Source organism: Cucumis sativus, chromosome 5 (assembly GCF_000004075.3).
Source record: "Cucumis sativus cultivar 9930 chromosome 5, Cucumber_9930_V3, whole genome shotgun sequence".
In the NCBI taxonomy this organism is placed as follows: domain Eukaryota; kingdom Viridiplantae; phylum Streptophyta; class Magnoliopsida; order Cucurbitales; family Cucurbitaceae; genus Cucumis; species Cucumis sativus.
In genome coordinates this window covers 26,906,521-26,934,309 of record NC_026659.2, presented here as the reverse complement: position 1 = coordinate 26,934,309, position 27,789 = coordinate 26,906,521, and the positions used below count along the sequence as shown (strand labels likewise).

Sequence of the window (27,789 nt, the reverse complement as noted above, 5' to 3'; positions counted from 1 at the left end):
ACCTTTGTTGTCTGACGTGCTCTATTTTCATTGGATGCTTCTCAATTCTCTGTGATCATACATCCGATGGCTAAATCACATTTTCATCATTTAATCAAACTTCAGTGATTGGATTTGGACGTTTAAGATCATACAAAATAATAAACACAAATATAGATATGCAAGGTAATATGTTTACAATAAGAAAACTAAAACTTCCAAATGAATTCTCAAGCTTTATACACCCCGAGTATGATGATATGCATAAATTCTTCTCCAGGATTCCATGTACAGGAAGGTATATTGTTGATGGATATCTTACTATGATTTACCTATAATGTACAATCTACTACTTGAAGGTAAGCCGGGGTTCCTTAAAATTTGAGCTGGCACACTGTCAGAGATAAAAAATATCTAATAAGAACATTTGTGGTTAGCTTTTTGAATACCTTAGCTTTTAGCAAGTCGATAAGAGATGGAAGCAAGGGCATACCATTACAGAAAAACAAGCAGATTTCAGCTTTCTTTCTTCATTATCCTGTTACGCCAAAGAAAGTACAATCAGACAGTCGATTATTCAAAGAAATGATGAAATCAAAGTTCCTTTTAGAAAAAGAGAAACAAGTAGTGCAAGCAGTGTGCATATATATCTTGTATGATACATTCAAGCTCCAGTTATTCCAAGCATAAGATAAAACCTTTATATCATGGTGGAGTGGAAGTAAATTGATAAACATGTACAAGTAATGTCCATAAACGGTATAGTTCGAAGCAGGCAATACATGAGAGAATTCTAGTACTTTTCCAATTTGGTAACTTGCAGAAATTTATATCACGTAGCTTAGTTTTCTCTCACCTGAAGCAGTGGATTCCCAAAGAATTTTTCATTTCTTCAATAACTGATGTGGCAAAGTGCAAATAGAGAGCACCTGAATGCAAAGAAAGATGAGAGTATACATGACGAGGTAGAGTTGCACCAAAACAAAATCTTCCCACAGCCTAAAGAAATTTCTCTGCAGAGTTTAACTTAAAGAGAAACATGATTTTCTGAAAGGAACTCAATAACTAATAATAATTGGAGACCACATGAACAAGAAACACAAACGACACAGGAACCCATGGCAACGATATCACATTTTTGTTATCAAGAAAATTCATCAACCTGTGTAGATGACGTAACCAATCAGCACGAATCCCTCACCAAACACAGGAAACCTGAAACAGTTTATTCATACGGTTCATCAGTTGAAAGAGGCTTAATATCCACACCTAGTGTGCCACTTCCATTAACTAATCAAAATAGGATGAATAGATATACCCTCCACCAAGTCTTGCCATCAGGGCATTCGCAATCGCAAATGGGAGATAGAAAAGTGACTGCAATGTATGAATGTAACTTTATTTATTATTATTATTATTATTATTATACAATCTCTATGGGAGATGCACACAAAACAATGTAACACAAAGTGCAATAAACATCAGCTAGGAACTATGTATGATGTTTGACTACAAACAGTTCCTATCACAATAAAAGTGTGTCAGTGAAGCATACCATGCACATTCCAGTTTTCAAGCCCTTAGGTTCATCACACAAGTGAGCAAGAATCATTCTTCCCTACAAAAGATGGATTTTATTTACAGGCCATTAATATCATAGGTTAAGAGTACACCAATAATTTGTTGGAAGGAGGGAAACTGATATACAAAATTAAGAAAAAAGGAGCATATAGTAAACTTGATGGAACCCATTTGCTGATTCTTTCTTCTTTTTTTTCCCCTTTTAATATATGCTCACTAAATTGTGTTGAAACAAAATTTATTTGGGTGGGATTAATACAGCCAGGTGGCTGATATAATATTATCTAGACATTCACAGCCAACAAGAGTATCTTACCACTAAGAATCCAAAGGCAAGGCCGCTTCCGGTTATAACCAAATGTGGATAGTTCTTTATGAGGTCTGAAGGAGATAAGTAATCCCTACACGAGAATGCAAGTCATTCACGGAAGGAACAAAAAGTAAATATAAGAAGAAAAAGTTCGATGTTGAATATCCCAAAATCGTACCACATCAAGACTCCACCAAGGAGTACAGCAAATGGGCACAACTGAAAAGAAAAGAATTACAGAGTGAATTTACCAAATAACCGACAAACTGGGAGAATATAGAGCAAGGGAGAAACTTGGAAAAATGGAATTGCTGAGTTCCCCCCTTTGAGCTATTACCATTGCTAAAGCCAGTAACATACTTCCTTTTCTTGCGCGAACAACCTTATAGACATTGAACACACTGCACAAACGCACCACATATTGTAAATTAAATCTATAACTTTGAACAAGACGGCTTCTATTTATCAACAATATTTTTCGTTTTAAGGGAGCACTCCCAGTAGAGCTGCTCCTATTTTTTCATTTTTTTCGCAATTAAAGCCAGTTTGTCTTTCAAGAAAAGAACAAAGATTTGAAGTATCCACATTATTTCACCAATAATTATAAGTTGAATGAGAAGGGTGGAGGATAATATTCCCAAGATTATAATTATAAGTTGAATGTGAGAATAAGCTTCACGTAATTTTTTAGTTTCGATATCTACAAGCCCACTAAACCATATTGCGAGATATATTATCTAGCATTCAACGCCAAATTATTGCTCACATTATAATATTACTAGTTTGGGTGCTTACTTAAATGCAACGGTGGGAATAACACCAAAAGCTGTCATTAGTAACATCACAGCACTGTTCATCGGAACATCTGATGTTCAAAAGAATAAATATTAGGCATCGGTCACAGTTAGCTAAAAGGAAGAAAACATTGGCAGCAGAGCATATACTCCAGGTCAAGCAAACCAATACATTTCATTACAGTATCAATAAAAACAGACTACTTTGATAGTAAAAATTCTTGCAAATTTTACAAACATTTTAAAATTCAAAATCTCAATAAATCTATCCAAATAGCATTTGACAATAACAATGTTAACAAAACTGTTGACAATTAGGTGGCTTTGGCCATGGAAATAAAATAATAACAAAGAGTCGAAATATTTAACCAATGACATTAACCATAAAGTTACCTTGAAGCAACGGAATCCAACTTAAAAATGGTAAGGATTTTCCAAAAGGTTGAGCCCACCATTCAGCACCTGAAAGTTAAGAAACTAAATCATGGTTGCTTCTTATAGAGATCAAGGAAGATAATCCGATGCAAAGTGGAGAATAGAAGAAGAGGTAGGACTTTACCAATAAATGCTGTGAAAAAGTGAGATAGATAGATCAGCATAAGACCCTCTGTGGGTCCATTTATAGTAGGAAGAATTAGACTGTTGGTGAAATAACTGCAAAGAAAGGGGTAGAATAAAGGGCTTGAATTAGAAGAAGAAGACAGATTCTTATTGATTACATAGCATTCAACAAATAACTAACAAGCCCATATCAAATAGCTTCCGATTTCCAGAAATTTATTCTTCTGGAGTGCACAGTCAGTGTAAGGTTAAAAAAAAGTACTAATAGTTACTGTGCCTGCTAACTACTTACTGTTCCCATGTAGCACCATAAAAAGGAATGGCAGCAATAACCCATAACCAAAAAGTATTTCTTCCACACATGGCAGTGCTTCCAAAAGCTAAGGATTCAAACTGAAAAGAATACAAGAACTTTCAGAAAATGGCATGGTGTATCTTCAAACTTATGAGAAGAAAACTAAGAAAGAAGGTACCAACCGCACAGGCAAGTGCATCACATCCTTAGAAGAGATATATGGCAAGGAGAGAACACATCATCTGTCAATATCAAATACACACAGACAATAGAATCGAGAAGAAAAAAAAATTATATGAAATGGCAGGTCACCATGGTCAAAAAGTTCCCCCAACGGACTCGAGGAATTTGTTCTTCTTGCTTGTTTTCCATCAACAGCATCAAAAGTCTAGCATGCAAGATAAACGTTAAAGTTGAAGAATCTAATATATTAGCGCAAAGAACAAAAGAACCATATAGATAATGAATAAGAATCAGTCGAACCTGATACAAGAATAGGAGTAACCCATGGGCAAAATGAACCCATCTTGGTGGAGCTGAATCTAGATGAGGCGAACACACCTTGAAGAAAAATACATGAAAAGTATGAAGTTTTCAATATTGGTATTTATTGGTAGCTTCTTGCAAAAACGATTAAAAAACAAATCAAATTTCCTTGACTTTTGTAAACCAGGAAATAAAGTTCCAGAATCATTTGATTTGGACAAAAAGGTTTAACTAATTGCTAAAATATATATACAAGCTACGTAGTGAGAAAAAAAAAGTTGAATTGACAAGCACGATCAAAAGATTAAGAAATATATGTGGTCTGGTCAGATTGATCAACACTCACGTAGCCAAGCAGCGCAGATGTAACCAAAAAAATGAATCCAGCAAATGTTATCTGTGATAAAAAAAACACATAAGAAGAACAATCCAACAAATAGGAAGTAAAAATGACAATTCAGTGCTAGATGTAAGATCAATTCACCATGTTTGGGCTGAAGACGTCCTCGGAGAGAAACAGAGAAAAGAAGCCAGTGTAATCCCGATGAAAATCACCATTTCCAAAATTCACGAGCAAAATTCATTAATATAACAAGAAAAAACAATATGCTAAAGACTTAAGCCACACCTAAAAGTGATTCAGAGTAAACTAAATTACAAACTTCAGTGCCTATTTATATGCTAAAAATTTATCTAAAGCTAGAAACTAACTTCCAGCAACATGCCATAAAAATCAGTCCCGTTAACTTAAATAAATTCGAAAGCTCATATAACCTAAAATACGAAACACTTACGGCATCCAAAGAGGAAATACATTCACGAAACGGCTCCAGAAAGGTTGCAAGACATATTTCGCCACAAAAGAGTGATCCTCACCGCTGTACTTGTATCTTCGGAGTGCCGCCACGCCATGTGCTCCGATATAGCCCATTTCTTTCACTGTTTAAGAAACTCAATCCACTTCAAAGAAAAACCTAACAATAACTAAAAGTATAAAACTCAAGAACTAGCAGATACATGGTGAAATTTTCTGGTTCACTACAATTTCTCAGTGTTGATGACAAAAACTCAATAACCATGTAGTAAGCGTAAAAGAAAATTAAATAACACTCCGAGTAGAGTGACGACTGAAAATCATAGATTGAGAGAAAAATCGCAAAGTAAAGCAAGGACTTACAGTCTTGAAATCGATAGAGTCGAACGAAGTAAGAAAGGAATTGCTAGAAAATTTGAAAATCCAGCCAAAAGCTTGAACAAGAATTTTCAAAATAACATGCGATCATTGAAGTAACTCACCCAATGTGAATGGAAGTGATCGATTGAATGATCTGGTGGATAATTTTTGAAGGCGCCAACTGGTTGGAACAACACGTTTTGGCTATCTCACTCCCGCCCTGAAGCTTGAAGCCAAGGTAACCGACTCTCTTTCTTACGAAATGTCGTTATTATACGTTATTACATTTATTTGCTTATAAACTTATGCATCGATGTGGCTGTAGTTTAGTGGTAAGAATTCTACGTTGTGGCCGTAGAGACCTGGGCTCGAATCCCAGCAGCCACAAATTAATTTTAATTTTCTCTCCAAAGTCCAAAAACTTTGGGCCTTCATTTCGTCTGGAAGAAAAGGCCCATTTCTTCACTTGCTGCTACCCTGTCCATCAAGAAATATAATTTTCTACTAATTTCAGGATAAAATTATAAATATTGCAAAGTCTATTTTGTTATATTTGTCATTTTTTAAAATGTTGTGTTAATAGTTTGATCAATTTTTTTATAAACTATAATGAAAGGTGGAAATTAATTTTGATGAGATTGCTTATGATAGTAGAGATGAAATTCTAAACAAATTCTAATTGGAATCGTGATTGAAATAAACTTGATAAAAATGTAAATCAATGTATTATTTATGGAGACTACCGATTTAATTTCCTTTTTTAAAAAAAGAAAAGAAAATAATAAAATGTATATATTTTATAACATTTAGTGACATTTGTTGTATAGAATTTGTAAGGATATTCAAGTAAATAATCAATATTAGTATTTTCTAAAGGAGCAAACAATTAAACGAAAGTTACTTTTTAATTATAGGCTAATCAAAAGAAAAGTTGCATTGATTAACTTCAAATCATTAGGATTTAGATAGACAAACAAATCTTTGAACTATTATATTGATCTCTCTCTCTTTTTTTTTTTTTTTTTTTTTTTTGGAGTCGGAATTAATAATTTAACTTAATTTTTCTCTTTCCAATTTAACTTTCTTTGATGCAACGTTAAATCAAATTATTACAAACAAAAAAAATGTGTGTTAAAAAGGAAGAAAAATATATAAATTAAAAATATTTAACTATTCGAATTAATTAATTAATGTGTGTTGAAAATGTGATTTAAATTATATTTAGCTTTTAATTAACCCAAAGCAAAATTTTGCCTTTTGTCACGTCTCAACAAAAGGATTTAAAAGGCAGCTAGGCTGTGTCTTTCTTTTCCCTTCCCCCCTATAGTTTTGATTAGACTACAAAAGCAAAACCCTTTCTTTTTCTATTTTTATTTTTCCTCTTTATGCTTTATTGATTCAAGGGTGGAAATAAATTTTTTTAAAAGAAAAGATAAATCAAGTCGAGGGACGGATGGTTTTTCATGTTTTCATAAATGACCAATCAATCAATATTTTTATTATATAGTAAAAATGTTCATAAAATATAAATACTAAATGATAAAATATTATTAATATAAATAATTGGCAAGTTATCTTTACTTTTTGTTTTTTAAAATTATAAAATTTTAATTTTACTAATTTTATATTTAATTTTTGAACTTCATGTTTTTGATGATTTGTTTAGAAATATTAATTGTCCTTCACATGTTATGAATATTTTCATTGATATTTTTTGTCTTAACTGAAATTTCGTTATATCGTTGTAAAAATATGTAAGAAGCATAAATTATAAGAAAAAAAATGTCAATAAATAAAATAAAATATAAAAAAACAATAAACGTGATTTATGTTTACTCGTTTTAAAATCTGGTTTATTTGACTGATTTCAAATTTAACATTTTCATTGAATTAAGTTTGATATATCAACTTTTTAAACTTTGATTAAAACCAACAATAATTATAAATGTACTGATGAATAATTATTGAGTAAATAGCTTTCTAACTTTTAACAACTTTTACCCTAAAAAAGACACTTTAATTTCTGATTACATTTTCTTTTTGTTTGAAAGGAAATTATTCCAGAAATACATGAAAAAGAATAAAGATAGTATTCCAATTGGAACAATGAAGAAAGAAAAATTTCACCCAAAAATTCAAATTACAAGACCAAGCTAAACCTACTTTGAAAATAATTAAGTTGTTAAATTATAAATCTAATCTGTCTGCATAATTTAAAAGCTTAATTAGTCTATACAATTTCATAAAATTTTCATAAATAACACTTGCCATATATAAAAGTTACTTAATTAGGAGTTTTTTATGTCTAAATTTGTACTTTAAATTCACTATTTAACTAAATAATTTCTATGGATATGTACCTAACAGTAATGAATGTGACACACGTACATATGTGTAAGAATTTTTTTTGTCCTATGTAAAATGAAATTAATTTTATATAACAAATTATTCTTACGTGAAGTTTTATTCTTCCACTCATCTGGAATAAATCATGGTAAATAATTTGAGAATCCCACAACATGTTTTTCTTTTAATTTTAAAAAAAAGTATATTTCTTTTTCCTTTGGTGGTGTCTCATTCTTTGTCCTTAATTTCCACTAAGATCCAAAGACAATTTAGGGACGTGATCAACGAATATGAATGTATTCGATGTGAAATCTTGTCAATCTTGTAGTTCTTGTTCTTGGTAGGACAATGGTATTCATATCAATTGAATTGAAGAAATTTGTGATCATCTCTTTACCTAACCAAATTGAGATTTTATTTGCATCGTCCCAACAATTTTATCAAAAGAATTAATCTTAGAGCCATGAAACCCACAGCTACTTTTCAATATATTTAGTACACCCATGATGATAAGAAAAATTGATGGGTGAAAAAAAGAGAAATTCAAAGCAAAATTAAGGTATATATATATATTTTGAAATTTAAGAAAAAACAAAATGATTAGGGTTTTGTACAAATTGTTGATAAGAAAACACACAGAGTTTGAATAATTTTGAAATGAAAAGGGAACAATAATTGGGAAGTGATTTGGAAAGTAGGGTTCAATGCATGCAAAAATGTCTTTGAAAAAGAGAAGTTAGCTTTCTTTTTGACTCTTTCATTTCCTTTTGGTTTGCATGTCTTACTCTCAGCTGTTGCAAAGCCAAGAAGTGGGTGGAAATTATAAAGCTATACCAACTTTCAAAACCCTAAAAAAAACACACTTTCATATCCAAATCCATCACATTCTAGTTGTAGTAGTTAGGGTTTATAACAAGTACTCAATTTTGTCTCTAAATTAGAAACGTTGTCGTGTAAATTATTATATATATCATCATTTCAATGACTCAATGCAATTGATATATCTTTAGTAATCTCTTTGATGACATTATATGATATATGTTTAGTAACGTTAGTTGGAATATCTATGATATTAGCATTTTTGTTGGGAGATGAAAAAGACACTTTATTCGTTAGATTTAAGAAATTAAATTAAGAAAAATACTTTTTATATTCTAATTTTAACTTCTAATGTCCCTATATTTTCAATATCCAATTTTATTATTATATACTACAAACTTAGATTTTCAAGATGAGTAAAATTTGAAAATTTTAAAACCCTGCTGCCATAATTAGAGTATTTTTTGAGATATTATCCTTGTAATTAATTTGTATATTCTTTTCTTAATTTTCTTGTTTTTTTATATACATCTAGTAAATAATCAATGAAATAGAGAATTATTCTTGAAAACAACATATTATCAAAGCTCAAAAAAAAAAAAAAAAAAAAACCTAGAGCTCTAATACCATGTTGCTATTTCATTGATTATTTACTAGAGGTACACTAAATCTAATTATAGGCAAAAAAAAAAAAAAAAAAAAAATTAAGAAAACCATATGCAAATTAATTATAAGAATAATATCTCCAAAAATATTCTAATTACAACAATAAACTCTAATTCAAAATGTACATACAACAAATTTAGTAACAACCATTCTCTTCGAATATCATATCGATGATCGCTAAAGTGATAGTGAATAAATTTCTATTTATAATTAAGAAAACACTATACTTAAAAGCATAGATAGGATACAAATTAAACAAGTTGGTTTAAACTTCATTGAGAAATTATTTTTTGGAAAAGGGTGGGTTGATTTTTGAACATACCATTTTGAAGAAACTAAAAGGTATTTGGACAGGGGACCAAGTTGAATTCACTTTGACATTTGGACTACTACTTTTCTAATTTATCCAATTCAATTCTATTCAATTATGTTTCCTTTCATTTCAATAATTTATGAAGCTTCATATAATATATATATGTGTGTGTATAGCTTTTCATATTAATTATATTCTCACTTTTTTTATATTTAATTTAAACTCTTCTAATTTTCTTCTCAGTGGGTTTCTGACTTTGTTTCTAAGATACTTATATGTGTTTTTTTGTTTTGACTTTCTGTTTCTTTTCAATCCTACCAACTTCTGTTGTCATATTAAATTAAATATAATGAAATGTTTTCTGCCAATTACTCGAGCACTTTCAACCATATTTAGGGTGCATATTGGATATCATAAATATCCTTTCTCACAAGAGAGAAAATTGTCACATGACAAGTTATGATTGACCAATGTAGTGATTGAGATTGATAAAGATAGAACATGTTCGATCGAGATATATACATCTAAAATGTGGTTTTTATCAACTTATGTATCACTTAATTACTCAAGACATCTCTAGCTCATCAACGAGAATATTAGTAGTTCGAATCTCACGCAACAAACTTTACTCTAAAATATAGATTAAAGTTTGTCATAATTTGTTGGACTTTTGTGAAATTTTTGAAAGAATCTTGTGGGATGATTGATATTGTGAATTAATTAATTTAATTTTGTATAAAAAACAGTTTTACGAATACAATTATAAAAATTTATAATTGTGGTAGTTAAAAATAACATAGGAATTAATGTTGTGATCCAACAAATTAAATTAACCCAATCAACTCAACTCTACCAATCATAGTCAATGAATAATGTTGTGATTTTACATTTATGACATCTCATTGAATTAATTAATGCAATGATTATTTGTAGAGACCATATATGTTCAAGTTTTTGAAAATTACAACTCAACTTCTAAATGATGGATATTCTTAAATCTCTACTGTTAACTAATTATTTGATTCCAATAAACAAAACTAATAATTGTTGAATTAATTTCAAGGGTTTTCTTTTGATTAGACTTTTAATTAATATAGTTTAGCATCAAGCCATTTTTAATACTATTAAGCTAATAATTAAATCAAATCAAAATACCATTTTTGTTCTTTGAGAAAATTTTCCTTTTCCATTGTTAAATAATTATCATCTTTTATATATATGTGTGTATATATATATATAATACATGAATTGAGATGAAAAGTGATGGGAATATACTTTCTTATTTAGTTGACTTTGGTCAAATACCTTTTGGCTTTTACACTTGAAAGTGTTTATAAATGAAAAAGATACAGAATAATTCGTAGGCTGAACATGAGCCGTGTGATTTTGATCAAAGTGCTTTTTATGAGAACTGAAATTTAGGACCCACATTAAGAAAAGAAAGAAGAAAATAATGAATTGATGTAAAAGAGAGAGTGTTGCTTTTAAAAGTAGAATGCTTTTAGATTGTTTATGGAATGGACAGTAGAATGGATGATATATAGACAGCTTGAGTGCATTAGAATCCACTTTCACTATTAACCTAAATAAATGAATGAATAATTTAGCAAATCCTAGAAAGAAATTTGATTAAATTAAGAGAAAATGAAAAAAAAAAAAAAAATGTGTTAGGAGATTGGGAAATAGTGAGAGAGAATGTTTGATAAGCAAAGTCCACAGTGCAAAAACAAAAGCAATTCCAACACTCCATCACACAACAAAAAGGAAAGGACTGAGTCTGACCCACAAAGTAAATCTTCACAAAACATTTTCACTTTGCTATAATGGTACCACCTCCCCCATCTCTTCTCTTTTACTTTTTTGCCTTATACTTTTCTTTTATTTATTCATTTATTTATAACTCATTCATTTCAATATCATTCTAATAATTATCAAATGAAGATGTAACATTCTGAATTTGAGCTGATTGAATTGAAAAGTTCGAACGAGAGAAATCTCGAGAACATGAAAGCATAATTATACAAAGCTTAGAAGAAAGGAAAGTTACCACCTATAGTTATGTATGCTTAACTTACAACAATTATATGTTGGATGACCTCTTAGCTATTTTCTATAACGCATGTGACTGAAGATAGAGGATAAAGTATGTTGAAAGAACTCGTGTTGGTTTGTGGGAACAACTTTTATTCTTATAAGCCTTCAAGACAAACAATAATGACATAGTAAGAACGCAGGAAGATGTCGGGACCATCATATACCGAATTCAGATTAGAAATCGTGGTACGAATCTTGAACATGAGTTACTACAAAGGAGGCTTTAGTTTTCGGAATGAGCTAGTATCAACATATATTCAATAAGAATTGTACACATAGGTTAGAAATTAAGATTCGAGACAAATAAAGATGACAAAGCAAAAACGCAAGAGAATGTCGAGGTCATCGAGTATCGAATCCGAATTTGAGAGATTCTAGTTCGAATTTTAGAGGTGAGTTGTTATAGAAGGAGGCTTTACAAATAAGAAGTATATAGGAGGTTAAGGTTAAGGTAGATATGAAAGGAAAAAACAACGCCAAAACCAAAGTAAGGATTTTAAAATATGAAAGAACCAAAATGAAATAAGGATGAAAGTTGGGTAAAAAAGAAGAATATTCTAAATTTAGGGGAATTCCCAGTTTCCCACACATAACCCTTTTTCAAACTCATGCATGATTGAAGGAGAACTTTTTTTGCTATATAAGTATCAACAAATTGGTTAACTTTGCCCTTAAGGCCCTAACTTTTTCATATTCTTTTCTCCACTTTTCTCAGGCCACTGGCTGGCATGTTGGCTTCTCTTTTTTTACTACCCAAAGAAAAGAAAAGAAAAGCCATTCCATTTCTCTCTCTCTATCTGACATCAAAACTTTGAACAATTGAAATTCAACCACTTTCATTCTTTCCCAATTTTACAAAAGGTCGTATAAAAAAAAACATAGCAGCAACAAAATTATCAGTTGAAAGTTGGTTGTGTTAGAGAAACTTTAGCTCACCTTCTAACCCAAAAAACCAAATTCCCATCTTCAATATCATTTCAAGAATATGATTCAAATGGGAATTAGAATAAAAGTTTCCATTTTTCTCTTGTTGTTATGGAATTTTTCTGGAAATGGTTTGCTTACTGAAAAAGGTGTTAACTATGAAGGTATTTGTTAATGGAAGTCTTTGATTAAGTTCTTATTGTATCTTCTTGTTCATCTCTAAAAGATTGTTTTTTTTTTTTTTCTTTTTCAGTTCAAGCTTTGATGGCTATTAAAGCTGCTTTGAAAGACCCACATTCTGTTCTTAATTGGGATGAAAACGCTGTGGATCCATGTAGTTGGAGCATGATTACTTGTTCTTCAGAGAAGTTTGTCATTAGTTTGTAAGAACAACAAAAGTTCAAATGAATTCCTATAAATCTCCAAAAAGAAAAACAAAATTCTGATACTTATTTGTTCTTATGGATGAATTGATAATTCACTGCAGAGGAGCTCCAAGTCAGAACTTGTCCGGTAGCCTGTCGCCGAGCATCGGAAATTTGACAAATCTTCAGTCTGTGTGAGTTGTCAGTCATCTTCTTCACGAACTCCATGAAAGAAAAAAGGATTCTCTTCTTCACTGTATCTTAAAAAGGACAAATTTTTTTTATCAATTTTTACAGGCTTCTACAGGACAATAATATATCAGGAACAATTCCAATGGAGCTTGGGAACATACCTAGCCTTGACACTCTTGATCTTTCAAGCAATGGCTTCCATGGAGAAATTCCCACTTCTCTTTCTCATCTTAAGAGTCTTCAATATCTGTAAGTTTCTTCAAAGTTTGTGTAATTAACCCATTGGCAATCACCAATGGACTTCAAATCTTATTCCGATTGATTACGGTGAATTCAATTAAATATTAATCAAGAGAAAATGATATCACAGAGGTTATTACTCTGAAATATGTTAAATCACTGATGAAACCAGAAGTTTAAGTTGATAGGATTAGGATAAATTTAATTACAAGCTTTGTTCTTTGTGATTAGGAGACTAAACAACAACAGTCTTTCTGGGGCTATTCCTTCATCTTTGGCCAACATGACTCAGCTGGCATTGTTGTAAGTACTTATTTCTTAAACCTTTTGCTTTTGACAAAGATTTTGAAATTAAACCATATCTTTCATGGGGTTAATTGATTGATGATTATAGTAAATATCTTGTTACAGGGACCTATCTTTTAATAATCTGAGTGGCCCATTGCCCAGATTACTAGCTAAAACCTACAAGTAAGTTACTGTTCAAACTCAATTTTTTTCTGGTTTATTAAAGCCCTTTTTTGTTCTTAGATTATTAATTTCATGTTGGAATTTACAAAGCCTTGCTGGGAATTCACTCATTTGCTCGCCTGGGTCAGAGCATAGCTGCAATGGAACTGCTCCACCTCTCTTATTTGCTGTCAATACATCTCAAAGTAATCTAATTTCCCGCTCTCTTCATGTTTCAAACTTGAAATCATGGCTTTTTCTCTTTGCTTTAGATAAGTTTATGTTGAGATTCACAATGTCCAAGCACCAACTTTTTGACTGAACTTTAGCTTCATGATGGCTTTAATTATCGTCTTTGGGATGTTTGGTATAAAATTTAATCTAATTTATCTTTTCTTTTTCCTGTTTACGTTCAAGATTCACAACCTTCTGGGAGATCCAAGGGCCACAAATTAGCCTTAGCTTTTGGCTCAAGCCTTGGATGTGTTTTCCTGTTAACCATTGGGTTTGGCTTCTTTATTTGGTGGAGGCAACGACACAACCAGCAGATTTTCTTTGATGTTAATAATGGTATGCAAATGAATTTAATTAGTCCAATAATTAATAACAATTTGATATTAATGAAAGTTCATTAAAGTTTCAGATCAAAGATTTGAAGAAGTTTGCCTTGGGAATCTAAGGATTTTTCAGTTCAGAGAGCTTCAAGCCGCTACTAACAACTTCAGCAGTAAAAACTTGGTGGGAAAAGGTGGGTTTGGGAATGTTTACAAAGGGTATCTTCAAGATGGTACAATTATAGCTGTGAAAAGGTTAAAAGATGGAAATGCAATGAGAGGAGAAATCCAATTCCAGACTGAAGTTGAGATGATCAGCCTAGCTGTGCACCGGAACCTCCTCCGTCTCTACGGATTCTGTATGACAACCACAGAAAGACTGTTGGTTTACCCCTATATGTCGAACGGCAGCGTTGCCTCTCGTCTCAAAGGTACGGCATGAAACAAAGACGTGTTTGTTTCGAGGTTTTAAGAATGACTACTGAATGTTTTTCCATTTAACAGCGAAGCCAGCTCTGGATTGGAGCACCAGGAAAAGAATAGCACTGGGAGCAGCAAGAGGGTTACTGTATTTGCACGAGCAATGTGACCCAAAGATCATACACAGAGATGTCAAGGCTGCAAATATATTGCTTGATGATTATTGCGAGGCTGTGGTGGGAGATTTTGGACTGGCAAAGCTGTTGGATCATAGAGATTCACATGTAACAACTGCTGTACGAGGAACTGTTGGCCATATAGCTCCTGAGTATCTCTCCACTGGTCAATCTTCCGAGAAAACTGATGTGTTTGGATACGGAATTCTTCTTCTTGAGTTGATCACAGGACAGAGAGCTCTTGAATTTGGAAAAGCTGTTAATCAGAAAGGAGCGATGCTTGATTGGGTGAGCAAGAAACAGTACCTGAAACAACTTGCTGTAATCTGTACATGAAAAAGATGTCAAATATCAATTCTAATACTGAAGTCATCATTTGAGTCGGTTCATATAAACTGCAAATTTTTTTTTTCCTCTGTGATTGCAGGTCAAGAAAATCCACCAAGAAAAGAAGCTTGAAATACTAGTTGATAAGGATCTAAGGAGCAATTACGACCGAATTGAGCTAGAAGAAATGGTTCAAGTAGCTCTCTTATGCACACAGTATCTTCCAACCACCAGACCTAAGATGTCTGAAGTGGTCAGAATGCTTGAAGGGGATGGACTTGCGGAGAAATGGGAAGCTTCTCAGAGGGCAGATGCAAACAGATACAGAGTCAATGAGTTCTCTTCGTCAGAGCGATATTCTGATCTTACAGATGACTCTTCCCTGCTTGCACAAGCCATGGAGCTTTCTGGACCGAGATAATATTTATACAGTTTTTCTTTTTTCTTCAATACAAAGAATCCCAAAATCCCAACATGTATTTTCCTACAGAATGAGACATTATCAAAGTGAGTCTGTCATATGTCAGCCTTATGTTGAGGCTCCTATGTTAGTGGAGATAACCTGTAATTGTACAGTCCAAGTTCTCGTGCTCATAATAGTAATATTGGATTGAATTTTGCTCGAAACCAATTTTTTGAGACTTAATTATCAACCTAAAACAGTTGGCTCCTTAAATTTTCCTGCTAGTTCAAGGATTATCCAGAAGACTATTATAAGGGCAAAAAAAACTACAATGTTATGGGGTAGTTTCTCCAAACATTCAAAGGGGATACTCAACTCAACCTTGGAGGAAGTAAGGGAATGCCATTAAACATGCTTCAATACATGTTTCTTAAAGAACTCTTGCACCTGATAAGACAGAATGACAAGAGAAGAAATTCCACATATCATATAACAGAAGTGGGTCATATGATTCGTTCTTGATTTCACAATAAATGATATCACTAAAAGCTTCCATAAACTTATCTATTTACTGAAGAACATTGTTTATAAAAGCAGGTATAATGAAAAAGAAACTTTACAACTAGAACTATTCCTGGATGAACAAAATTTCTGCTTCAGGTGAAGCCCTCCTAAATTTTAACAATTCAATCAACATATTCAATCGTCTATCAGTAACATAGACACAAGGTCTGATACTCATTATCTCAAGTACCGGGCAATTCCTAAGCAAATATTTAATAAATTCCATCTCATGTGGTACACCAGACATATCTGTCGCTTTCACAACTCTAAGTTTACCAAATGTGAGGTTCGAGGGACATTCATTCTCCCAAAAGTCCAAGTCAGGTGCTTCCGAAGCGGCCACAGGATTTGACGAGCCCTGTTTGAAATCAATAGGTAGAAAAAGATTTTACCATTCCCATGTTAAAAAAAATTACTTAAACGTTCACACTGATTCAAGAACAGAGCCACACAGAAAAATGGGAACAATGAATAAACCAATTACCGAAATTTGAAGCTCCTCCAAATTTGGGGAGCTGGTAATCAAACGAAGCACAACAAGTATCTCATTCATATCTTCAAAGCTGACTTGGTGCAGTTCAATACTCTTTAAATAGATGTATGAAATCGGCATTTTTCTTGCACTATTACCTATACTCAAATACTTTTGGGAAAGACGGGGGTGGGGGGTAGGAGATGAGAATCACATTTAATTCCTTAAACTGAACATTAAAAATAAAGCTCTGCAACAGAAGCAGGGATCATCAAATGCGTAAATATATTAGAACTATCATACCTTCGTGAAATAAACATGCCCGGTAAGTTTCTCAAGATAAGGCACCCCACCAAGAAATTTTTCATAATTGCAATCAGAAAGATCGCCAAAGGGCTCAGATTCATCATTCATATACAATGCAACTGAAATTGAAACCAAGAGTGGCGTGTTTTGAAGACATATGTCTCTAAACTCGCCTTCAAGATAGAGGTACTTAAGATTAGGAGCACAGATATTAAGCACTAGACTATCAAAATAAGAAAGCGCCAAACTCTCAAGAAGTGGACAATTAGAAATAAGACTTTCAATGTCTTCAGGTGCAATCAAAACTTGATGAAGTTTTAGGCTTTTCAAACATAAAAACCCCTTAAAGGTAGGAGGTGGATCCAATTCACAACGATACAACTCCAATAAAGTCAATTTGCTACAGTTAAAAAGACAAGAATGCACCCTAAACCACTCCCCATCTCCTAATTCAATAATCAATTCCCTGATGCCTTTCCTTGAAAGAAAAAGCAACCACTGATCTAAATCTGGGGTATTCTGCAAGTAAGTAGCAGAAAGATGGAACTTGTGAATTGGACCTTCATGAAGAAAAAGAACATGAGTGATAAAATATATAAGGTCTTCATAAATTCCATCATTGGACATTGCAACACAGTCATCATCAAACACAAGTTGAGTAAGAGTAGTCCACTTGTATCTCCATCTCCTGGATAAAATACTTGTTCTAATAGCATCTCTAATTGGTAACCTAGTGAGGATGCATTCAATAATACTCTGAGGCAGATCGCTTAAATGATCCACACCCAAAACGTCACCCATTTATAAATTTCACTTTTTATCTGCAATCAAGACAAAAGAAAACAAGATGAGAACCTGTTATTATAGCCCGGGCATTTCGGAAAAAGAAGAAACAAAAATCCCAAGAAAGAAACAAAACAAAAGATTTTGTTTTCAACAAGCGATACACGAATTACAAACCCATTTCATAAAGTCAAGAACAAAATTGGAAAAGGGTTTGATTAAAGTTGAAAAGTTGCAAGGAAGAAACACGGTAGTTTCCAAAATCAGACAAAAGAATGCAGTTTGGAGTAGAATTGATAAAACCCATGAGAGAGTTAAGGATCAGAATGGAACAAACCGGAGAAGAGTGACGGTGTGGGGATCAGCAGGTCTCAGGTAGGAGAAGGATCGGAGAAAGGAAGGTGTAAACAGAAAAATTGAAGAAGAAAATGGAAAATATACGCAAAAGCTTTGGGAAGGAGTGGGCAGTGGCAGGGTTTCTGTTGAGTGAAAGGGACCCCGTTCGGTGTAGCTTCCAACTCAAATTTCAATTTTTTTTCTCTTGACGAAATTCAGTCTTTTACTTTCTTATAATCGATAATGAATTACTATTCATAAAGGTTGATAAACATTACATATATTACAATCATTTATCACTTTCTTCTATTTTGTTCTATCTACCATAATTTTTTGTATGAATTTTAAAGATTTTAGTGTATCCAATTTGAAATTTATTCATAGTTTCAAAATAGTTAATTTTAATCTATATACTTTCATCCTGAAAATAATTGTTATTGTTTAATCAATTGAACAAACTTTATAAGAATCAAAACAGTATTTTAATCCATTGTTAATATTTAATCAATTTCCATAAAAATAAAAAAGATTGATTTTTACGACAAAATTTAAATGTAAATAAATTGATTTTTATTTCTTTTTTCTGTTTTTGACTATTTCCCTCTTTGGAAGGTCTATTTTAGTAACTTAACAATCAAGTTTGTTTTACTTGGGCCTCAAACTATTTAAGATTGTTTATTTTCGCATATAAGTTTAGAAAAAGAAAACGATATTTTCTTTTATTATAGTATCTATAGTTATATAGTTTCTATAAAATTAATATGAGGAAGTACCAACATCTGATGATTCCATAAAATTTACTATAACTATAGAAACAGTCATCAGAAACATAAAACAAAATTTGAGAAATATAATAGAATTATTTGGCCAGAAACCAATTATCCACCTCAAATGTATATATGATTCGTGAGTAAAAAGATATGAACGCAACCACTGACCAACGTCCAATCGACGTAAATTTGTACTATTAACCTCTGGATTTTGTAAAGAAAATAGAAAAGAAGACTGAAGCTTGAGAAAGACTTCTCCATTCTTAAAAAGATAAATGTTATTAAGATGGTCTACCTTACCTACTGAAATGAATGAGCATCTCAATTTCCACAAACTGAAAGTAGTTTATTACACCCTTCTCAAATAGAACTCAAACTCAAAGAGAATCTTGAAAGCTCAAATTTTATCTGCCTTCAGAATCTCTCAACGACTACCAGACTCATCAGTTAAATCAATCCTGTCGTCTTTCCCGCGTCGAAGAGTGATGACTGCGACACAATTTGTGGAAACTGAGGCAGAGGACAATAATAAAAAGGGAAGAAAAAAAAAATACACTTCTAATCTGTGAATTAGTTGAGGAATAGGAATCAGTTACGACTTAAAAAGCTCTTGTACAAGACAACTCCTACACCACCCACAGCTAGAGTCAACAAGAGAGGAAGTTTAAGAGGCTCAGGATCAGGCATTATAGCTTTCTTCTTTGTTCTTACTTGACGGGATCTGTCCCCTGCGTTGTCACGTTCCCGGAGAAGATTGCTCAGGCAATCTAATTGGTGCATGACTTGTCGTTGCCCCCTCGAGATTCCTGATATCTGATAAGAGATCAACAGGCCAAGTAATGTCATGGGCATTTAACTAATGAACAGAAATTGTGGCATCACAGCTGAGCTGAGTCGTTTACCTCGTCCATTATAGGAGAATCCTTGGCCAACTGGGAAAAGGATGAAGAACTGGGTATAATGGATCCAGTCAAGGAACCATTACCCAATCCAGAGACGAAGTAAGAAGTCGGCACAGAGCCGTTACACGTTTCGGATTGGAGATTTATGTTCTGTTGGCTGGGAGAATTCCTCTTGAAGCTTAACTTTGAGTTCAACTCCTCAATTCGAGCTGTAAACTCATCCATCCGATCATTGAGAGATGAAATTTGTTCAGAAAGCTGAGTAATGGCTCCCTACGCAATGGTTTACAAAAACCAAACTAAGATAAAAGTTGGAGAGGTAATATGTTTGAGTACCACAAACCAAACAACACTGGGATTCATATGAATGTGGATCTACCTGGTTTGCGAGCATTGCTTGAGACTCGGTATTTCTGTCAACAAATCTTTGGTTGTTGGAACCATATCCTGACAGCTTTTTCTCCCTTTGGGTTGTATACGACTGAGATATGCCACTGCTGAATACAAGTTTCGATGAATTAGACATTGCAAGAAACATATTTGTGATCAGGATTAATATCCAACACCCCCACTCCCCACCAATATGCATGAAAAAGTAAAAACTTCATACAAAACAATGCAGGAACTGGACATATTTTCAGGATTTTGAACAAATTGACAGAACAATAATTGTAAACGATACCATAATGTCTATAATTACAGAGCTACATAATAAAAGGCTACACAAAGATAATAAAGAAGGCCGTTTTTCATGCCTTCATTTTCTACTTTTTATACAAGGCATAGTAATTATCCTTTTGTCAATTAGAAGAGAGACAGCATAGTTATTAACGTGTCAGATTTCCAACCCATTATACTAATTTTTTGTACCGAGGGTTCAAATCTCTCTTTCTGTTTCTTTCTATAACTTGGTATTTTTTATAGTTGATAAAAGATGAGACAAAAAAATTTGTGGAAGTAAATCTGCATTGGGTGAAGGGAAAAAAATGTAAAGAACAAGAAGAAAGAATGGAAGAGAGAAAACATGCCAATGCAATAAAACCTACAAAAATGAACAAAAAATTTGGGGGAAACAATCCTAAGCATATGCGTTCTTTTTCTTCTGCAAAATCGTGGTTAAGCCATTAAGTGAACTTGTATTTAGTTTAATTTTATTGGATGAATCTGTTGTTAACTTTAATGGAAAAGAAAGTAGCCAGCAGTGTACTGACATCCCAAGATGATTGCTTAAAATGGTTCTATATGTTTCTGGAGAAAATAATCTACGCCACAGAATCACCACTCAGCCTTAAGCCTCAAAGAGGAGCTTTTACGCCTAAAACGGTTCTTTCAAATGTAAGCTAGAAAGTCCTATCTTGACTAGAGGCTCACCAATGAATCTGATTCGTCAAATGGCTTATAGAACACTTGGACAAGAGAAGTCTAACCTTTTGAGATTCCTATTTCTCAAGGAAACTCTATCAGCAGAGGCTCTAGAGAGTGCTTCTTTGGGGCTTGAAACTAGATCCTCGTCAAGACTGAGTTTAGACTTCAAATCATCTGGCAAGGCCTGCAGAATGATATGATAGTGACAAATAATTGATTACAAATAAATCAGTGAACAAAGAATTGATTACAAATAAATCAGTGTACAAAGAATTCATACCATGACTTCATTTACAAGCTTTTCCAGTTGAATCTGTTCAATGTAGGTACGAGGAATGTAGGAACCATCCAAGCCCAGCTGCTCTGCTACATGTTTTACAACTAGACGATCTTTTCCTTGTACCTGTTTCACCAAGAAGTAAGAAGTTCAATATACTTGACATACCAAGCCACCATCCAGTAAGGCCATCAAGAAATTAATGAAAATCTGTCAATCTTCATCTACGTCAATGAAATCATTTTATTAGATTTTTTTGCCTACAAGTTAAACCATATGTGGGACTGGGGATTCAAACCTATGACTTTTTTACCAAGGTTCACACAACTTAACTAATTAAGCTATACTCTGACCAACCATCTATTTTTTATAAGTTTGTAGGACTAAAAATAGTCTACAGTATGAAAGTTGACAAGAAGTTGTAATCCTAAGAGCAAAACTACATACAAATAATTCGATCCAAGGTGTCAATAATAACTACGATTGAATTAATCATAAGGGATCCGAGGATGCCTTTAAAGAATAATCAGCACATGGAGCACACTATCATAAAAAATTTCTTCGAGGAAGTTGTTGGTTTCACTTCATCAAATGGCCTTAAGTATTATGATACTGTATCCTTCCTTGTGTTCCCATTATTATCTCTGAATGGATAATCACAAGGTTGAGGCACCACTCAAACAAAACAATCCACTAAGGATAAAATTGGAAATACACTTTCCCTAAAATATTCAGTGTTGAAATTTTTCCATCAGACAAAGACGGAAATACCATCATTAAACAAGTCCAAAAAATGTAATAACTAAAGAATGGACAAAGGAATAATTTTATGATTGAAGTTGGTAGTAACATCAGCACCCTAAAGAAATTAATTTATGTCATTCATTTAATTTAGTCAATGAACAATCCACAAACTACTCAAGAAAAATGACAAAGAAAAAAGGAAGAATCTGATAACCACAAACAAATGCTATATATTAGGTTATAAAGATAAAAAATTATACAGCTATCTCAACTAGAATAAATATCAATTAAGGATAGAGTGAACAACAAAACAACAATACTGTTCAAGCACCTGAACATTCTGGCGGTTTAATTGTTCCAGCCAATCAATTTTCACACACACTCTGTGATCTGAGAATACATGGCTGCTTCTTTTAAGAATCGTTGCTATTGTGTATCCTAAGGCCATCAGTCCACCTAGAAGGCGCACACTGACCTCAAAAGTTATTCTTGGAGAAATGATAAATGGATTATCGGTAACCCATTCCTGTAAGAGAGGATAGAGTGAAAGTTCAATAAAAATGTCATTCAGTTTTCATCAAAACAAAATACTGATTACATTATATGAGAGTTAAAATAACACATGTTTTCTGATTTATTGTCTCTTCTGGGTTTATAAAGAACCTTTGTTTTATGTTTTAGCAACATCTAAGCTACTAGTTCATACACAGATTGGTCTACAGAATATCAATCATCATCCCAGTACAAAACTAATTCACAGGCTTGTAGATGATAATCCCTGGATATTCAACAATAACCAAACCATAAATGTAATATGGAATCCAAGCAAACTTAAAGAAGAGCAACACTGCGTAGTTCTCCTACAAGAAAAAATTACTGATCAACATATGCATATACAGTTTGTTTTTTTCACTAAGAAGTATACCACGAGCTTCTTATATAGGAAATGAGTAGCAGATAAACTGATGAAATAAAGCATTGTTTAGTTAAAAGAATAAAACATGGCATGTCGTCCAATGAAACCATACTGTTTGGTCTTAAAACATTTTCTGTTCCCACACCATAAGAAAGGGCATATAATTACTCCTACAATTTCATTATAAAGGTCAGCCTCCTCAATATGGACATTTTATTTAGCAAACAAATCTGGAGAGATAATCAGTACCTAGACACAACCTAGAAAGCAAACACCAACTAATTAGATTAGCCTTCAGAAATTTATGATATAGAACACATCAGGAATCATAGCAAAATTCAATACACAACTTTCTTTTCTTTTACTCATAAAAAGAGCAGACAGAAGACTACAAAAGTAATCTAAAAAATCTTTAAGCTATATGTCTCAGTGTGTTAGTTGAAAAGCATCCTATATCCTTTGAACATGTTTATGGTCCATCAATTTCCCAACACCTTTGTCACAATAAGTAGAAAACACTAAGATAAAGCCAGGGATACAAGAAAGTACTTAGTGAACAACCTCAAACATAAGACTGTATTTTCCTTCTTTATTGCGCATCCTTAGATATGATTGACAAGACTCCGGATCTTCACCTGGTGGCAACAGATATATGTCATATGTCTGCTCCTTATGTTCTGTATGATCTTCAGCTAACACAGCCTTAATTTGATCCACTGTTATCTTTCTCGCTGACTGCAAAGTGAAAATGGGTTGTCAAGTAGAAAAAGCTCACAAGTAAAATGACATTTCGAAAATTCTTGTTACTAGTACCTAAAGAATACAAGGGCCAAAGGAATAACCTTCAAAATGTAGGTAGGACTTTGAAATCCTGTAAAGGGATTAAACTTGTTGATGATTTTTATATGTGCAGTTTCGAGATCTGGTTCGATAAAAGCCTTGTACATTGGATACACCTGCAGAGAAAAGGTTTACTTGATAACTCTGGAAATACCATAATAAAATGCTTAGCAGGAGAGAACAAACTGTTTCAGAAATTTGATGAATAATTTCTTCTGGTTCTTGGCCAGCACGTTGGATGTCACGTAACACCCGTTTCACAAGATCAAAGTGCACTCCACCTCTAACAGATACTCGAAGGTCCAATAGTGGCCGCAACCTTTCACTTAAAGCGTAAATTCCCTCGATGATCACGATCCTTGAGCTGGGAACCTCAACTGTCCTGTAGTGAAAGCAAAGGACGAAAAAATGTTGTAAAAAGGAAAAGAAACTGAAAATTAGCCCACAAATTAGAAAGAAAAGGAACTCAAGCCTCAAATATCTATCAACGAGATCTCATTTCATTTTGGTTCGCAAAACCAGACAACCTTTCATAAGAACTACATGGGTAATGATTGAATTCTTCATAATAAGTCCCATTTAAAACTCTTATTACTTGTCGTATGCTTTGTTTAATACTAAAAATTAAAGTAAGCCCATATTCTGAGAAGATCAACCAACCTGTATCCAATTCTGGAACTTGATTTGAAATCATAAATTGGGACCTGAACTTGCTTCCCTGCTTTTAGATCTTGGACATTCTGGAGCAAGGTGTCATAGTCAGTCAAACGTGGATCTGAAATGGAATGACAAGGAAACCAGTTAAAGTTTTACCCATGCCTCCCAAGTTAAAATGTCCAGCCTTATTTAACCAATGTCAAATAAATTGGTACAAAGAGATGCAACAAGCTGGTAATTTCAAATCAGGTGTCTAGTTGCAAGAATATCACCCTAATACATTAACCAAGCACTATCTAATCTTCATGCTGACAGTGAAATGACATTTTTTTCCAGAGAACCACTCGAAAACAGGTAGTAAGGATAACAGGTTTTCTTTTTTTAAAAAAAAGAAAACATATATCAACATTTGATTGTGTCACCATAATCATGAACATTTTTACTTAGCTCCAAAGATATGAAGAATTCATAAAACAATCATGCAAAGGAATTACCAGAGATCAAACTGATTCCAAAATCACAAAGATCTATTTGATTTTTACTCCACAAGGATTCTATTATTGGTGCCCTTGTGATGTCATAATCATGAAGTCACACAAATAGCTTTCCTTCTACAACAGAATCATTTATCCATAATCCATTTAAAACAGAATTCAACAACCTAGGTTCAATTCAATCATTTAGGTAAGAAAACTAATAAACATATTTCTTGACAATGTTGATTAAACACTAGATTTCATTTTCAAGAGCTACTTAGAGATCATTAATGAGGTATCTGCAGGATAGTTCACCAAATACTGAAGAAACTAAAGGTGATTACCATCAAAGTTGCCATCAACAATTCGACTTGCATCATTATAGTCATCCATTGATATGATGGCAATACTCGGCATAAAATTCATTATCTTTTCTGTAAAAACTGTTTTACCAGCCCCAGAAGGACCGGCTAAACCAACCAATATTATTCCATCATTCTTCTGTGCAAGCAACTGGCAGGCACGAATAACTATGAAGAACCCTTTCTCAAATGACAAAGGATCTTGGATTGAAACAATTTCATAGCGATCAGAATCCTTTCTCTTAATCAATCTCACTTGATCTTTCAAAAGACCAGCCCGTTTCTGATGAGATTCAGAACCAGAATGATCTTGAGCCATTAAACTGAGATGCTACTTTACTCACAAAAATGCAGCTAGATAAATAGATCTGTGAATAACCAAAAAAAAAAGAGATCAATCGTGAAAAACACTTCATATGCGAAAAAAAAAAAAAGCAATTGAATTAGAGTACTGTCATACAGAATAATCAATCTCTATGCAAAATGAAGGAATCAAACAGAATTTCAACATCCACCACTTAAATTATTAGTAGAGTACTGTATTATAGAGTACTGCTACATTTTTGTTTATGCGTATCAAATTTTTGTAATGACAATATGCTAAACTGCAAAATGACACTTTCGGCAAAGAATATTGCCACAGGGAAAAGTGGAAAAGAAAACAATAATAATAATCATAAACCGTCTTCAATAAAGGAAGATACTTCTCATCATCTTGAAAATATTTCAATTTTTTCTTCAGTGGAATCTTGAGCATTATTGATGAAAGTACATTTTCCAACCACAGAAAAATGATTGAGGCGAAATTCAGTCAATCTCAAAAAAATTCCAGAAAACAAATGAAGCAGCTAAATATCTTGCACAAGAGGATATAATTGATGAACATAAGTCTTTTCATTCATATTTTTTAAAAAAAATAAAAATAAAAAACTCCTCCATAAAGGATGAAGGCGACTTATTCCACTTATCTTCTTGAAGTTAAAAATAATAAAACACACGGTTGTCATTGAATTGTATAATTCTCTTGAAAACAAGCAAACGAAGAGACAAAAAAAAAATGTACAAAGGTCAAGTTAAAGCTTTACCTGCAATTTCTTCTCCAAAACCACATTAAAACGAAACAGAGCAATCAAAATGCAATCCAAGTAAAATCAAACCAAACGAGAATTAAACAAAAATTCCCCACTCCAATGATAAAAATACGTAGAAACAAATCAAAATAAGAATGACCCAGAAAGCAAATTAACAATAATAATAAAAAAAAAAAAGTCCCAGAAAACCAAATCACACAAGAACAAAAACCAATCATAATGACTCTGCTTTAACTTACAACCAGTCATTTGAGTACGACGGAATGTACCCAGCCAAGAAACGGACTCGATAAACGAGAAAAATGAGAGAAAAGAAAAAAGAGGAAAGGATTGGAAAAACAAATCAGAACCCATTAATCAGGACAACGAAGATAACAAAAGCGGAATAGAATTTACTAAAAAAGGGAAAGAAGATCAGTGGAAAGGCAATACCGGTTGGCATTTGATTCAAAAAGACTCACCGGTTGAGAGTGAGTATTTGTGATCACAAGTGAGGAAAGCCGCAGTTTAGAAGGATAAACATATTTTTCATCTTTGTAAGGTCGGTTATATAATGTTTTTGGGTTTGGCTTTAAAACTCCTTCTTCCTATATAGAAAGAAGCCGCAAGTAAGCAAGCAAAGCAATTACAAAATACAAAATTGTGGGATTTTTTCCTTTGGTTCTTCTTGTTTTTAATTTTTCGTTTCTTCTCTTTATTTTGAGTTTTGGGAAGTGCGAATTCCAGAGAATCTGCAGACGCTCTTCAAGGAAAAGCGAGAAAAGGACTTCAGAGGAGAGAAAAACTGGGAGAATGCCTCTTTCTTTTTTCCTTTTTTCCTATATTTCATATTATATTCATTCTTTCTTTTAACTCTATAATTAAATTCAATAATTTTAATTATTATTATTATTATTACTAAATTTTTAGGGTTTTTTCTTTTCTTTTTTAAAAATATCTACACTAATTTTTTTCCTATATTTATAAATATTTTTTCTATTGATATTAATGCTATGGGCTTCTCAAAATCCTATAATAATAAATTAATTATATGGGGATTTGTTTGGGATCCACATTTTCTCTCTTTCACTCTTTTCAAATTAAGATCTTGTTATTCTCTTAAAATTACTTAAAATTTGTTTTGAATTTTGGAGATAAAATATCTCATAAAAAAAGGATCGAATATTAAATTATCATAATCTCTATAATTCATTATAATCATTAGTTGACATGTGATCTATTCTCGTAATTAAATAATTTTTTGTTATACATTTCAAAATTAATGTTTGATGCAAATTTTAGTTCACATGACATTATCAAACTCCATGGGATTGGTTGGATCTTTACACCAAATGCGACAAATAAGTTCTTTTTGTTCATCCTAATAAAAAAGACTATTGTTTAGTTAATATAAGACTTATAAGGAAAGTGTTTATTTCATTGTAATAATATTAAAAATAGACTCACATTTACTTATTTG

At 32.6% G+C, this 27,789-nt stretch overlaps 4 protein-coding genes and 1 non-coding gene across 11 annotated transcripts; 2 read left to right on the top strand and 3 right to left on the bottom strand.

The window, feature by feature from the left end:
• Window positions 1–67: 67 nt before the first annotated feature.
• On the bottom strand, window positions 68–5,437 carry LOC101207886 (choline/ethanolaminephosphotransferase 1). Of its 2 annotated transcripts, none has more exons than XM_004135081.3 (20): window positions 5,303–5,437; window positions 4,801–4,945; window positions 4,491–4,500; window positions 4,353–4,403; window positions 4,004–4,081; window positions 3,833–3,908; window positions 3,703–3,725; window positions 3,518–3,618; window positions 3,224–3,318; window positions 3,058–3,126; window positions 2,666–2,735; window positions 2,208–2,271; window positions 2,049–2,089; window positions 1,877–1,961; window positions 1,535–1,597; window positions 1,298–1,356; window positions 1,142–1,194; window positions 836–908; window positions 473–517; window positions 68–373 (listed from the first exon to the last, which is right to left on the bottom strand). In XM_004135081.3, exons 2-19 carry the CDS (start codon window positions 4,935–4,937, stop codon window positions 496–498), a joined length of 1,170 nt encoding a protein of 389 aa, XP_004135129.1. In that variant the 5' UTR covers window positions 4,938–4,945; window positions 5,303–5,437; the 3' UTR covers window positions 68–373; window positions 473–495. The 2 variants fall into 2 exon arrangements, with proteins under 2 accessions (XP_004135129.1, XP_031741785.1); XM_031885925.1 differs by having other exon boundaries at window positions 5,184–5,344.
• A 58-nt stretch (window positions 5,438–5,495) lies between these two features.
• TRNAH-GUG lies at window positions 5,496–5,567 on the top strand. Its single transcript has one exon. It is a non-coding gene; the product is annotated as a tRNA-His (tRNA).
• Window positions 5,568–12,068: 6,501 nt separating this feature from the next.
• On the top strand, window positions 12,069–15,697 carry LOC101208127 (protein NSP-INTERACTING KINASE 2). 3 transcript variants are annotated; one of them, XM_031885573.1, is made up of 11 exons: window positions 12,069–12,506; window positions 12,596–12,725; window positions 12,830–12,901; window positions 13,005–13,148; window positions 13,371–13,442; window positions 13,551–13,610; window positions 13,701–13,795; window positions 14,007–14,159; window positions 14,227–14,574; window positions 14,648–15,027; window positions 15,167–15,697. In XM_031885573.1, the coding sequence occupies exons 1-11, from the start codon at window positions 12,404–12,406 to the stop codon at window positions 15,485–15,487; spliced, it is 1,878 nt and encodes a 625-aa protein (XP_031741433.1). In that variant the 5' UTR covers window positions 12,069–12,403; the 3' UTR covers window positions 15,488–15,697. The 3 variants fall into 3 exon arrangements, with proteins under 3 accessions (XP_031741433.1, XP_004135130.1, XP_031741434.1); XM_004135082.3 differs by having other exon boundaries at window positions 12,070–12,506; window positions 14,233–14,574; XM_031885574.1 differs by having other exon boundaries at window positions 12,070–12,506; window positions 12,830–12,908.
• A 275-nt stretch (window positions 15,698–15,972) lies between these two features.
• LOC101208370 (F-box/FBD/LRR-repeat protein At1g13570) lies at window positions 15,973–18,155 on the bottom strand. The gene is made up of 4 exons (XM_004135083.3): window positions 17,932–18,155; window positions 16,809–17,632; window positions 16,518–16,676; window positions 15,973–16,391 (listed from the first exon to the last, which is right to left on the bottom strand). Exons 2-4 carry the CDS (start codon window positions 17,610–17,612, stop codon window positions 16,098–16,100), a joined length of 1,257 nt encoding a protein of 418 aa, XP_004135131.1. The 5' UTR covers window positions 17,613–17,632; window positions 17,932–18,155; the 3' UTR covers window positions 15,973–16,097.
• A 678-nt stretch (window positions 18,156–18,833) lies between these two features.
• LOC101208611 (inorganic pyrophosphatase TTM2) lies at window positions 18,834–27,141 on the bottom strand. Of its 4 annotated transcripts, none has more exons than XM_011657436.2 (12): window positions 26,763–27,141; window positions 25,222–25,607; window positions 24,405–24,519; window positions 23,931–24,126; window positions 23,747–23,860; window positions 23,466–23,639; window positions 22,320–22,514; window positions 21,248–21,370; window positions 21,030–21,151; window positions 19,982–20,099; window positions 19,603–19,875; window positions 18,834–19,513 (listed from the first exon to the last, which is right to left on the bottom strand). In XM_011657436.2, the coding sequence occupies exons 2-12, from the start codon at window positions 25,556–25,558 to the stop codon at window positions 19,289–19,291; spliced, it is 1,992 nt and encodes a 663-aa protein (XP_011655738.1). In that variant the 5' UTR covers window positions 25,559–25,607; window positions 26,763–27,141; the 3' UTR covers window positions 18,834–19,288. The 4 variants fall into 4 exon arrangements, with proteins under 4 accessions (XP_011655738.1, XP_011655737.1, XP_004135132.1 ...); XM_011657435.2 differs by having other exon boundaries at window positions 26,792–27,140; XM_004135084.3 differs by having other exon boundaries at window positions 19,982–20,096; window positions 26,792–27,140.
• Window positions 27,142–27,789: the final 648 nt, after the last annotated feature.